Source organism: Sinocyclocheilus grahami, unplaced genomic scaffold, assembly GCF_001515645.1.
Source record: "Sinocyclocheilus grahami isolate Dianchi unplaced genomic scaffold, SAMN03320097.WGS_v1.1 scaffold829.1, whole genome shotgun sequence".
Lineage (NCBI taxonomy): Eukaryota > Metazoa > Chordata > Actinopteri > Cypriniformes > Cyprinidae > Sinocyclocheilus > Sinocyclocheilus grahami.
The window spans coordinates 198,044-212,231 of NW_015506008.1; the positions used below are offsets into that span (position 1 = coordinate 198,044).

Sequence of the window (14,188 nt, forward strand, 5' to 3'; positions counted from 1 at the left end):
TCTCATTCGGAGCAAAACAAATTATTTTTAGATGTCATTCAGAAAGCTCTTTCAAGAAGCTGCTCAGAATAATGGCCCAGGAGCCATATTTACAAAAAATCTTAAACCTAAAAGTTGATTTAAAGAAATTTAGGAGCAAATCTGCATGATTTCATATTTAATGTTAAATATGATTTACATATTTGTTTTAAAATATATTTAATGTTTTTAAAAGAAGTCTCTTATTCTAACCAAGACAGCAAAAACAGTAATATTCTAAAATATTATTTGACTCTCTAGAAACTTTTTATTGTTGTTGCTTGTTTTATTGTTGTTGTGCTGCTTAATATTTTTGTGTAAACTAATTTTTCAGGATTCTTTGATGAATATAACGTATTCTTATTGTAAGCAAACGTATTGTTTTTGCTGAATAAAAGTATTATTTCAATCTTACTGACCACAAAATGTATGAATATATATACAGTATATATATATATATATATATATATATATATATATATATATGTATGTGTGTGTGTAAAACCTTCAAGACACTTTTTGTGTGCTTATATAAAGGCATTTTTAAACATGAATAACTTTGAAAGGAAACAACGTATGTGGTTTGATTGCTCTTGTTTAATCTTTAAATCTAGAAGAGCTTAATTGTCCATTTTTAAAGCACTAGCAAAAAGTAAAATCACAGTGGAAAGAAAATATTTACAATCCATACACATTCGTGTCACTCAGTGCAGGTCTAAGGTGTGTGTGTGTGTGTGCGCATGTCTTTATGGTTTTGGCAATAAGACGTTAGATCAGATATACAAACATCACACAGATATCAGTCATGTCACTTTGAGCCTTGAAAGCTGCATGTGTGTGTGTGTGTGTGTGTGTCACTTCTTGGAGGGAACTCCATCAGAGTAGTCCTCCACTACTCCGTTCAGATGATCATTATGAGTCTTATACCGTCTCTTTCTCTGCATTCCAGGTTTCTTCCTCTTCTGAATGGGCGCCTGCAACAGCCAATCACAAATCACGTCAACCTCGCGGCAACCGTTCGCTCCCACACAAATATGCATGAACCGGCCAATCTGGAGAGAGTGTTTCTCTGCATGTAAATGTTTATCTGTATGTGTGTGAGAAACAGAACGCACTATTTTCTTTGGTCCTGTTTCCTGCATGGATGAGATGCCCTGTTTCTTCAGGTACTCGTCAATCTTTTCCTCATCTATGGAATCAACAGGAACGCTGCGCCACAGCTTCTGGAACTCTGGAGAATGAATGACACTGGCATTATGATAGAGATGCTCCACCTACATTACTGTATATTAAACTATTGTATATTATAGACAGTAACCAACAATGCTGCATCAGGTCAGTATTAATCACTCGTCAATGATAATGATCGTCACTCACCTTCATCAACAACAAACTGACAGTGTTTGTCATTGTAGAAAAGAACCTTCTTCTTATCTGGCCGGGTCACAAATATAATCTGATCCCCAAGTGCCTGAACAAAATAAAACACAATTAAGTGTTTCAAACCTGAAAAAAAGCTAATTTGCTTCTTTGAAAGAATGTTGTTTGGCAGATGAATTATGTCTAAATAAAAAAATATATATATGCAAATTAGGTGCTAAAAGGAGTATTTGAAAATCTTTTAGAAAATAAAATCACAGTGCATCTGTTTACTGGTGCCTCAATACGTCTTTAAGTTTCTGTGTTGTTGATGCTTTAAATGTACTGTCTAGAAGATGTTCCACCTGTTTTTTTAAACGAACATTTTGGAGAAAAAAAACAAAAAATACAGTATGACAGTATATTACTTTAATAGCCTTGGCTGCGATGGGCAGACCCTCTTCAACGTCGTCAAGTAACACACCTCCTAGTCCCAGCTGATCGTGTTTGTCCAGTAGTCTTAGCAGAGCTTTCTTTTCCTTTCAGATGATACTTGGGTTTAAAGGCATATTTCCCTTCCCGCACATCAATCTTTGGATTACTTGCTAATGCCTGGAGGGAAGGAGGGAGGGAGGGAGGGAGGGAGAAAGAGGTTAGATTTCCTTTTTTGTATGTGTGTGAATGTGCTCTTGCCCTTGAGAAGGAATATTGTGTGTTATTACATTGCTTTGATTGGTCAATTATGGCATTCTGTGGTCAAAACAAATTGTAATATGTGAAGAATAATAATACATGGCACCATATCAAAGTCCCTTTCATGGAAAGTTTGTTCACTAGGCGGCCATATTTGCAACGCCTATTTCAGGCATCCAAGACCAAGTCCCATCTAAATGAATGGGGGAATCTTGAAATCTCAAAAACTGTTTGCTGAACTCGCAATTAAATTACATATTTCAAATCAGTAACAAAATCTGAAATGAACTGCTCCACGAATGCCGCTCCTTATGCTCAAACAGCATTAAAAAAAGGTTATTTTTCAGTCTAGACCAGCCAATGCTCATGTGCAGTCATAAGTGAGAGCAGTGATGCAATGACTTTACCAATCAGCGATTGGCTCTTTCATTTAGAAGGTGGGACATATTCTGCCGCATTGCAGTTTTTAAGTAACAGGAGTGAAATGTCTTTGTATATCTATAGTCTTTGACCATACGTAAATCAAATAAGAAATGTTCCTACCACCCAAGAAATTCAAGTACCTCTTACATGCAAAGCATATTTTTACAAATTCCGCAATCAGTGCAGGTCCAGCTGCTACGACAGGCAACATGCCTTGCAATATAAATACAAATAATCCATGCAATCATTAGTGAACCAATGTCTTTCTCTCATGCCCACACACACACACCTCACTCATGAGCCACTGCTTCTGCTTCATGCCAATATCCAGCAGCTTGGTCTCATCCAGAATTTCCTCCAGAGTCAAATGATGAGTATCACCTCTCTGGTGCCTCGTCTGGGAAAGAAAGACAAAGAGATGTAAAAAGAGAGTTTAAATGTGTCACATCTGTGGATTAAGAGCCTGACACCCTTTAATTACTGTCATGTTAGAGAGAGGACATCATTTCACTGTGGGGAACTGCCAAGGCTGACACGCACACACACACACACACACACACACACACACACACAAAGACTGACACACTGCTTACGACAAAATGAAACAACTGTAAAATGACTCTGACAATGCATATTAGTGCGAAATTTCACACAGTGTTTATTCAGGTCAGATGGAGAAACTGTTGTTAGGAGAGTTAGGGAAAACTATGTTTTAGTCCTCTTTGTCTGTTTTTCAAGCACACGACATGAAAACCTTCACAAGCGATCAGAAGAAATCCTCATTTTAGATCACAAAACTGGTACGAATATAAGACTGGCAATAGATGCGCTGATTGGAGGACATCTTCCATGGCATTCGATGGAGGCAACATGTGTTTAATGACGGGGAGGATTGCTCAGCTCATGATAATTTCATTCCCATGGGTCATCCTCTGGAGACTGTACTTTGAATTGCATTCTGAATAGCAGAAATCTCCTTCGGAGTTAAAAGAAAGCTTTTCACTCAAAGATCAGGCTGTGGTGTGTACTAAAGTGAGATGGGAAATGATCATAAAGAAGCAAGAAAAATGACACTGCGGCAAATGTTTGTTTGTTGAATGGATTTTTTGTCGAGTGTATTTTTGGATTACCTTCATGTAGTTGACAATCCGGGCCAAAACTCCAAATTTGTATCCTGAACTCCCACAAAGTGCTTTGAGATTGAAGGAGCCATTGCTGGGATCTGAACGATGAAAAGAGAACAAAGACGATAAGAAACTATAATAAGTGCGTGCTGCAACTAATAGGCTGTTAATGCAGAACTACTGTAACCAGTCCTTTCAAACGACAATAAAAGTAATGACACACGTTGTTTTCAAACCCTAAGTACGTTTTTGGCAGTTATATTCCATTCCATTTACACTTCTTTCAGCTGTCAACAGATACTTTCTAACTAAGGAGACACACCAACAACCAAGAGTGAAATGAAAAAGCAAAACAAAACGGCAACAAAAAGGTCTATTATTCTGACAAAGTGAAAAGCACTCTGGCCATTCGGATGCCTTCATTCATTCCTTTGATGTAATCCATTTCACAACACTTTCTCTAATGCAAAGTAAAACCTCGGACAAAAACACATGCCATCTGCATGACAGCCTTCTATTCTATTCTGAATGATAAAAATGTATATAGTAATAGTGTGATACAGGAATATACAGCAGTTTAATGACAATAACTGTGAGATGCACTGTTACTAATATAATAGTGAAGCTGTTGAAATAAAATTTCAGGTAAGCAAAGTATTATAATAAAATAAAAATTTAAATGCCACACACACATTTAGTACTACCTGCACCGCTTTTTATTGTTGCTAAATCTTCCGAGTTTCAAAATAATGGCAAGATAACACCTTTTTCTACTGAGACGTCCCTGTGGGCTGCATACAAAAACAAACACACAGCACAACCAGTGCAGTCTGGCTCACAAAATAATGAGCTGGTTCTTTTAATGAATTGTTCAGAATTCATTAAAAGAATTCATTTAATTGTTGTTATTTTGAATCAGTCTGACAAATACTTCACTGTACAACCATGCAAGTTCTCATTACTTTCAGTGAGGTCTCAAAACGAAGCAACTTTTGAACTAAAGCTTAGTCAAACATAAATCACAGACTGACCGGCTGCTTATATGAAAAAATGCATTATCTAAAGATGCTATTTTAAGCTGAAAATGCATACAGAGGAAGGAATGCAACAAGGCCACTGATCTATATAACGCCTGGACTGCTCATTGCTTCAATATATTGAAATCCTTTAGGTGGGCGTGTCTGCTACAGGAAACAGATCCATCACAAAATATATTTCTTTATGTACGTAATTATAAAGGAAATATTAAAAATGAACATATATCTGAAATTGATTCGAATAAACAATGAATAATCCAATACAAGCCTCTGTTACTATATTGCTCTATGTTGTATTGAAATTCAAAGCATACCATGCATCATCTTGGAAATAAAGCTTCAAGTCTTTAAAGGAACACTCCACTTTTTTTGAAAAGACTCATTTTCCAACTCCCCTAGAGTTAAACGGTTGAGTTTCACCGTTTTCGAATCCATTCAGTCGATCTCCGGGTCTGGCGCTAGGAACTTTGGAACTTTGAGGTGGAGGCTTATTAATAGGCTTAAAATAGGCTTATTGGAAGTTACCTAGCTGGGCACTATTTTCAGGCGCTGCGTAATGTCATTGCGCCTGCTGCACCCATGATACGGCAGCAAAGTTCCTTGATTATTACGCCAGAATGAGAGTATAGTTCCTAGACATATCAGTCTAGAAAAATCGCAACTTTTCATTTTCCGTCGGTCTTAGTACACAATGTAACAACAGAAGAGTCAAGTTTTAAATAGGAAAAATATAGAAACTCTTTGGTCATTTTTGAGCGAGATGCTAACGGTCTAATCAGATTCAATGATCTATGCTAAGCTACAGCTAAAAGTGCTACCGCCAGACCCGGAGATCGGCTGAATGGATTCGAAAACGGTGAAACTCAACTGTTTAACTCTAGGGGAGTTGGAAAATGAGCCTATTATCAAAAATAGTGGAGTGTTCCTTTAAGTCCGTACCATATGTAGTCAGCGTTATTTCTCTGAATAAGTTATGATTAAAAAAGTTTGATTTGCATGTGACAATAAAATGGCTCAAGTTGTGGTTGGTGGTGAGTTTGTTTAAGCTTTAGTGTACAACCTTAAGAACTTGAAGTGGTCACATTACCGAAATATTGCGGGCAAAATAGCTCAATTTTCAAAGCAAACCAAGCAGCTTTATAATGGTAAACCTGGCCAATTTGGGAGATTAAAAAAATTAATAAATAAAATTGACATTCCTCATGCAAAAAAAAGGTAAATGTGACCGCACCTTTAATGTGTCTATTTGCATGAGAATGAAGCCAACAAAATCTATAAAATTTTTGCTAGATGCAAGCATATGTATGATTTGTTTTCATCTTTCATTGGTTTACAGGAACTGGACCTTAAACCTAATGCAAACCTGGACAATAACTGAACAATGACGTCATATTTCTCACATTTTCTTTTTGATTGTCAGTGCTCATTCTGTTTTCTCCACCTCAAGCCCCTTGTAAGTAACCGTGGTGAAAAGAATCATTTTCTCAGTGCATGTCTCTCTAGCATCACATCCTCTTCCTCCTCCACACCCTGCTCTCAAACCCTGGCAACTGGAGCACAGCCAGTCTCAGCCGCATCTTGGCACTGACTCATGAATGATTCATCGTGTGGGCGGGACCTAACGTTGAGAGCAGATGCGTTACAGTAGGTTGGATGGCTGATGCTTTGAAAGACAGGACATCCAGCCAATGGCGTCGAAGCAGAGACTCGGACCAGCCAGTGCAATACACGATTCCAGGTTAAGGTGGGGCAGGGAGAGAGAGAACATGAGCAGCAAGAAAGACAACACACAGACGAGGAAGAGGCTGCTCCATCACCCCGCATCCAGACACTCACACCCAGGTACGTCCTGCTTTTATACCACACAACACAATGCAACTGATGCTATTACAACTCAGACTAAAACATCACTATCTCAGTTTTATATAAACTTCAATGGATTCTTTTAGTAATGGACTATTCATATTCATAATATATATGACGAAGGTGTGCGACCATAACTATAATGTATATGACAAATCCACAAATGTATCACAAACCAATAAAAGGCAATCAAAACATCAGATCTTGATCGGAAGTGTATCTGTACACACTTACATGCAGGATCCAGACTGTGCAATTCTAGATCATTACACCAGAGAGCATCAAAATGATTGTGTACTGAATATGTAACAAGAAAATCTCATTCGCTAGCATCTATAAGTCTAGAAAAAGACCAACATTAGAAAAGGGGCTTGAAAGATATGGTAGCACCGTACTGAGAGATGCTCAGGGTGGGGGTCTCTGGAGAGCAGGACAAGAAGAAGCCATCTGTCTGTTTCAGACGGGACTCTGTGTTTGTGTCTATGGGGGAGTCTACAAGAGGTAAACCAAGGTCACAAGACCAGAATTAAGCCTATTTTATGAGAATAAAATAAAAACTGAATAATTGAATGGGAAAAGAAGTTAATATCTCTCTGGAGATGGAGGAACGGTCTTCTGAGTCATGGTCGAATCGAAAGTGAAGCTGTATTCCTGCAGAAGCGTATGTGCACAATCAGACATGGCTCATGTTACACTTAACCTAATTACATCTACGACTGCATTCCTGACATGCACAGATCCCACTTTGGTGACATGTGTTATACAGAAAAACTTTGATAGCTCATCAGAACTCATTTTAAACACCATATACGAATATCAAATGATCTGAGAAATGTTGTAAACGAAGCTTCTACTCTGGTCTAAACCTACACAACACACACAATGTCCACTCAAGCAAACTAGGTCAGCTGATTCATCTCAATTCATTTGTCTAGTAAAGCGCCATCCAATTTTTTATACTATTTGTCCTACATAACATGTAAGATTAGGATTAGTCTATCCAAAAAAATCCCAAAAGTACACTGAAAATAGTACGCTAAAGCTGTCTGGATGATATAATATATTTCCAGTAGATTTACAAAGCTTTACATTTTTAGCTCTGCTTTTTAGGTTAATATGTAAGTGTTTGGCAAAGAATATTTGAACCTACCAAAGTACACTACACTCTTTAAAATAAAGGTGCTTCACGATGCTATAGAAGAACCTTTTTGTCTAAATGGTTCCATAAAGAACCTTTAACATCTGAAGAACCTTTCTGTTTCACAAAAGCTTCTTTGTGGCGAAAGAAGGTTCTTCAGATTATAAAAAGGTAAGAAAGAGCTGGTTCTTTAAAGAACCTTTGACTGAATGGTTCTTTGTGGAACCAAAAATGGTTCTTCTATGGCATCGCTTGAAGAACCTGTTGAAGCACCTTTATTTTTAAGAGTGTACCATTCAAAAGTTTGGGGTCAGTAAGATTTTAATTTAATTTTTTAAAAGACATTACTACTTCTATTTGACAAGGGTGCATTAAACAGATCAAATTAACAGTAACGACTTACATTGTTACAAAAAAATTCGAATTCAAATAGATGCTGTTCTTTTTTTAACTTTCTATGCATCAAAGAATCTTGCATCATGTTTCCCACAACAGTAGTAATAATCAGAAATTGAGAAAAGATTTCGTAAGGATCATGTGACACTGAAGTCTGGAGTAATGAAGCTGAAAATTCACAGGAATAAATTTACATTTTAAAAAATATTAAAATAAGTTAGTTTTTCATGAAATGGCAATAATATTTACTGTGCTCACTGGGTTTTTTTTATTAAATAAATGCAGCCTTCGTATGCATAAGAGACTTTTCTCAAAAATATTACTAAATCTTACCAACGGCAATGTATTTTTTAAATGCATGAACCTAAAAGCAACCAACACTGAATTTAAAGAATTATAATACAGTTTTTTTTAGCATTACCACAAACAGTAGATGCAATTGTATGATATGACAGTATGTCCCAATACTTACTTACACCTTTGTACTGCAAATCTATGTTTTTTTTTTATTTTTATAATTGATGGGTTGCCTAAGCAACTAATCAATGAATCAAATTTCAGTAATTCCTGAGTAATTATTCTGATTTTGGGTTAACCTGATCCCAATAAGATGAGTCGAGGTGTGAACTTGTGTTCAAAAACAGCTAAACAAAGATGCATCAGACTAGAGTTGAGCTCTCTTTAACTTAAAATGATGCATTGAAAACCCTACACTTATGCTGAAAGATACTCAAAAACAGTGGGTTGCAATGTAATGAACAAAGATGTCCGACTGACAGCTAAAGCACAGTATGAAATAATGTATGTGCTTTTCCTATCAACACCAAAAAACACAAAGTAGTGTGTAGAAATTGACATTCAATCTGTCAATCACCCTGCCACCAGCTCTCCTTCCATCTTCATCTCCATTCTTCATCTTCCTCCTCAGTAACTGACTGTATTTATCGGTCTCTCTGCAGTATGAACATGTCCAGCAGTTCTGCTCTGATCCAGCAGATCTATCCCTTCCACGATGGCTGGAATATTGCCTGCTTCATCATCCTGCTCCTCTTCATCCTCACCATCCTCTCCCTCGCCACACTGGCTTTCCTCTATGAGCTGCTGGACTGCGGATGCTTCACCAAAACCAAAACCGTTCGTGACCTGCGCCGCCAGAGCGACGAGGTGGTTTAGTTGTAACCATGGTGACAGCGGACACGGTCGCCATAGGAACCCCAACAGCAGATCGGTGGAAAAGGCTGCAGATTTGGACAGAGCTCGTCGCCAGATTGGAGTCCCATAAAACACGCCAGACACATACAGAGACAGAAGCACTCTACTCCCACTAGCTCCAACAGCACAGGTGTCTCCATGGCTTAAAATCTTAGATGAGATTTACACCAGAAAGAGAGGGAAAAACTAGCTTGTATGTGCACGTCATTGTCTCCTCTGCATTCAGTATTCCAGTACAATTGTGTAATGACTATATAAAACTGTTGAATTTTTTGTTGAGAGTGTTTACATGAATCTTTCCCTTTGTGTGGAACGACAAAGTTTACATGTCAGTATTATAGAATTAATAAGTTACGTACAACATGATTCAACAATTTCAAGCAAATAACACAGTATATTTGGAGTAAAGGGAATGTTTGTATGCGTATGTTTACATTCATTTTTAGGTCAGATTTAATAAGCGAATAATTGTTATGTATAACACTTCTAAGCTATATCAAGAAGCACACTAAAGGTCAATTATTGCATCTTTGCAATGCCTTAAAATTGTGTATTTAAAATTATATAATAAAAATCACACAAACACAAGAAATGTGTGGTTCCCATCAGGGTCACAGAAGATATCATCAGCTGCTAAAAATACATTTAAATCTGTCTACATGCTCAAAAACATGCAGAAACAGGCCTGTCCTTCAGCTTTGCTTCACCCTGATTACATATAAGAACGAGATTAATACATCTAACAGAAGAAAAAGCAGGACAATATTACTGGCCTTGAATACACAAGCCATCATAACCACTAGAGATGTGATGATCGATATTTTCTACTGATATCCAGAATTTTCAACCTAGCTGGTTATTGGTTCTTTAATATCAGGCGATAAACAAAAAAAGCAAAGCACTCAACAACAGAATATTCACAGGTATAGTTATTTATTAACTTATAAAGTTGCCAGCCACCGCCATCATTTTTGATAATTTTCACAAAAATGTCATGGCCTCCAGAATATTTTGTTGTATGAATATCTGAACACACAATATGTCAAAAGAAAGAACAGAGACTCTGCAAACAAACAATATGTTTTATTCTAGTTTCATGCATTCTTTTTTTAATCAACACTTGAATGTGGGTAAGTTTCATAAAAAGGTGAGAAAATCACGTTTTTGATTCAGAATCAGGATTCAGAATGATGCTCAAAACACAGATGAAGTCGATCGCTACCATCCCTATATGCTGTTTAATGATTGATTATTGCGTTATTTTTCATATGCATCTGCTTACTTATGCGATCACTTGTTTCTGCTTCTTCGCGGTGTTTTGATCTAGATTCAATACTCTTTCAGAAGATGTGTAATAGCGCCTCCTACTGTCTAACAGTGAAAACACAAAGACGAAAAAATCTGTCAATGGCGGGGAAAGAGTTAAAAAATATTGTCTGGATAATTACTCAACTTTTAAAATAACTTCTGTAACTCTAAATGTAAAACCCAAAACTTCAGAATAAATATACAAAAGAAAAGCAACAGCAATCATTAGTGTTATTATTTTTATGAATTATTAATATTCATGAAATATTAATACTCCAGTCTTCAGTGTCACATGGTCCTTTGGAAATCATTCTAATGCGCTGCTTCATATTTTTGTGGAAACAGTGATTTTTTTCTTTGATGCATATAAAGTTCAAAAGAAAAAGTAATAACACAACACATCTACTCTCTGACCTATGCTGTTTTTGGAGGATGATGATGTGTCTCTGTCTGGTTTGCTCTTTTTCTTCTTGGAGGATCCAGAGGCCTCAGAGTTCACTGGTCTCTTCTCTACTGCAGGAGTGGACAGCGCTCTCTTTTTAAAGAGCTCTCGCTCTCTCAGCAGAGCTTTATCCATCCTACACACACACACACTCACACACACTCTCACACACTCTCACACACACTCACACACACTCACACACACACACACACACACACACACACACACACTCACACACTCTCACACACTCACACACTCACACTCACACACACACGCACACACACACACACTCACTCACTCTCACATACACACACACACACACTCACACACACACACTCTCTCTCTCACACACACTCTCTCTCTCACATACACTCTCTCTCTCACATACACACACACACACACACGCATTTATTTATTTTACCAATAATATTACGAATAATAGTTAAGCCATAATCATAACCAGCCAGTTCTCATGCGATAGATACGCTGGCTGCTTTTCATTCGATATCTGGCCCAACTAACGTTCATTTATACAAAAACTAACACATTTTAGGTTTGTAAAGGAATGTTATATAACTTACATACACATAGTAGTGAATATCTGTGGACTGTGTAACTATTACTTTCAATCTAATGCAACGTTAGAGATATTTGAGGCCAGATTGAAGTCACTTATGATTGTGGATATTAAATATCTAACAAAAGACGTTTAATATAAACAACAAAATCACAATAACCACAAGAAGAAACACATCCACAATTTACTGAAGTAATAGTTCTGAGCGTTAACTTACCTGAAACTCTCACAGCCTCCTCTCTCTGAGAGAAACAGCTCAGCTAAAGCTTAAATATTATTTTGAACGACCATATGCTGTCAAGTTAGTGATAAAGCCAAATGAGAAGCTTGTCACAGAATGCTAGCGATGCTTCACAACTACACGTACTTCCAAAAACAAAAACAAAAACAAAAAAACTACATGTACTTCCTGCGGAAGAGCGGCGTTCTTCTTTTACGTTGTTTTTAATCGTGATTTGCAAACACGTCCTGCGCCGCCTGCTGGTAAAAAAAGAGTATTACATCTGTGGCGCTGTACGGATTTTACATTTACTGGTCTTGATAAAATATTTGCAAACATTAAACTGGAAAAATATGAATTGTTTTAACTGTTCATACAGACGTTTTAAAATGCTTGAACAACCAACACTTGTCAAATTGGGATTGCTCCTCTCCTCTTTAGCAGTAGGAGGCGCACGTGCTGCTTTCCTTGCATAACACGAGCTCGTGCGCATCTGAAGGCAGAAATAGCATGGCAGCTACAGAAGCCCATAAAGTGCTTGTTTACGGAGGAAAGGGGGCTCTGGGATCTGCATGTGTGCAGTACTTCAGAGCTAAAAACTGGGTAAGTTGTCTCAACCCAAAAGACTGCTCATGTCATTGAAAATAAATTGCTTTTTAGTGTGCCATCAGACATGTGTTTTAGTGATAATGTTGTTAATGATTAATTCATTTGTCACAGTGTCATGCGTTTATTCTTAAATATGCATTTCTTGTGGCCTGTCATACAGTGTGTAAATAAGGTGGATCATTAAATTTCAACTGTGTTTTGTCATGTACAGTGGGTCGCCTCTATAGATCTCAATGCCAATGAAGAAGCCAATGCCAATGTTACAGTTAAGATGACTGAATCCTTCACTGAGCAAGCCAACCAGGTACGCTGTTAAAAAATGACTCTTTATGAGTGAAGCTAATAAAGTATGCGTAACTTACACTATTTCTTTTAATTGTCCAATTGCATTTATTTTTAAACTGGGAATGGGCAGGTGCCATCTTTATGAAATTGCCAAATATTGTCAGAATTTTTGGTCTGTCACTAGATTCTTAGTTTTATGTGTTGCCTGCAAGCATGTTACATCTCTGTATTTCTTTTTTATGTAGGTGACAGCTGATGTCGGTGAGCTGTTAGGTGCAGATAAGGTTGATGCCATCTTGTGTGTGGCTGGAGGTTGGGCAGGAGGCAGCGCCAAGGCCAAAAGTTAGTACATGCACACACAGAAGCCACGCATAACCCATGAGAATGGTTCACAACCTTTTTGACTCAAAGACTTCCTACTGTCAAACACAATATTTGAAGGCCATCTATATAATAGAGAACATACTGTGCATACAGTGTATGTGCTTCTAGAAGTTTAAAGAAATGTTATTCAATAAAATAAATGTAAAAAAATAATAAAAATTGAATAAAAAGATGAATAGTGATTGTATGTATGTTAACATTTATGTTAATGATTTTGCTTAATATTAAAATTAATTATATTAATAACAACATATGCATTTAAATGATTTTAAAGGGATAGTTCACCCAAAAATGAAAATTACCCCATCATTTACATTTAAAGTTTTAAAAATAGTTATTTTTCTTACACAAACGCAACAATTCGCTTCAGAAGGTCTTTATTCACCCCACGGAGCTGTGTGGAGAACTTTTTATGATGGATGGATACACTTTTTTAGGCTTCAAAATCTCAACAGCCATTCACTGCCATTATAAAACTTGGAATTTATAGCAGGGAGATTTTTGCTGTTTCAGGATTTCTTTCTTTCTTCAATATTTATTAATTTTTACCTTCATCATCATCTGTTTCTCTATATGACAGCAGTTGTGAATTAGTTGTGAAATTAATTTAGAAGACAATGACTGTATCAAATATGTGACACTTGAGGTCTGAAATAAAGATAATATATTGGTGATATATATATATTTATTTTATTTAATTTTTTTAAATGATTGGTTTCTGCAAATATTAGATGGTGATAATAATACAACAGCTTGTTAAGAATTACATATTTATTAATTGTTCTTTATGATGCTTGAATTCATTATTGTATCCCTAATCAGGCACGACATAAAAATTGTTTTAGGAACCAGTGGTAATTATAACCAGGATTTGTATATTTCTGTATATATTCCAAATCTAAGGTGATAAAGCCAGGACATTCTGACCTAAGCGGAGACATAAACCTCTTGTTTCAGTTTTAAATGGCATTTCAAGTCATTACATAGACCATTCTTTATAGAGCCTATGAGTTCAATCAGTTAATTATTTACTTATTTATAATATTTCTTTGCTGCTGTGTATTTTGTCCATGAGTCATTGAATAGGACAATAGCTCATT

At 36.6% G+C, this 14,188-nt stretch overlaps 2 protein-coding genes and 1 pseudogene across 2 annotated transcripts; 2 read left to right on the top strand and 1 right to left on the bottom strand.

Annotated features, from left to right (window-relative positions):
* Positions 1–595: 595 nt before the first annotated feature.
* On the bottom strand, positions 596–12,023 carry LOC107562609 (general transcription factor IIE subunit 2-like; annotated as a pseudogene).
* LOC107562610 (small integral membrane protein 18-like) lies at positions 6,381–9,536 on the top strand. Its single transcript, XM_016247273.1, has 2 exons — positions 6,381–6,496; positions 9,011–9,536. The coding sequence occupies exon 2, from the start codon at positions 9,012–9,014 to the stop codon at positions 9,222–9,224; it is 213 nt and encodes a 70-aa protein (XP_016102759.1). The 5' UTR covers positions 6,381–6,496; position 9,011; the 3' UTR covers positions 9,225–9,536.
* A 226-nt stretch (positions 12,024–12,249) lies between the features above and the next one.
* Positions 12,250–13,138, top strand: LOC107562607 (dihydropteridine reductase-like). The gene is made up of 3 exons (XM_016247270.1): positions 12,250–12,413; positions 12,631–12,723; positions 12,950–13,138. Exons 1-3 carry the CDS (start codon positions 12,321–12,323, stop codon positions 13,049–13,051), a joined length of 288 nt encoding a protein of 95 aa, XP_016102756.1. The 5' UTR covers positions 12,250–12,320; the 3' UTR covers positions 13,052–13,138.
* Positions 13,139–14,188: the final 1,050 nt, after the last annotated feature.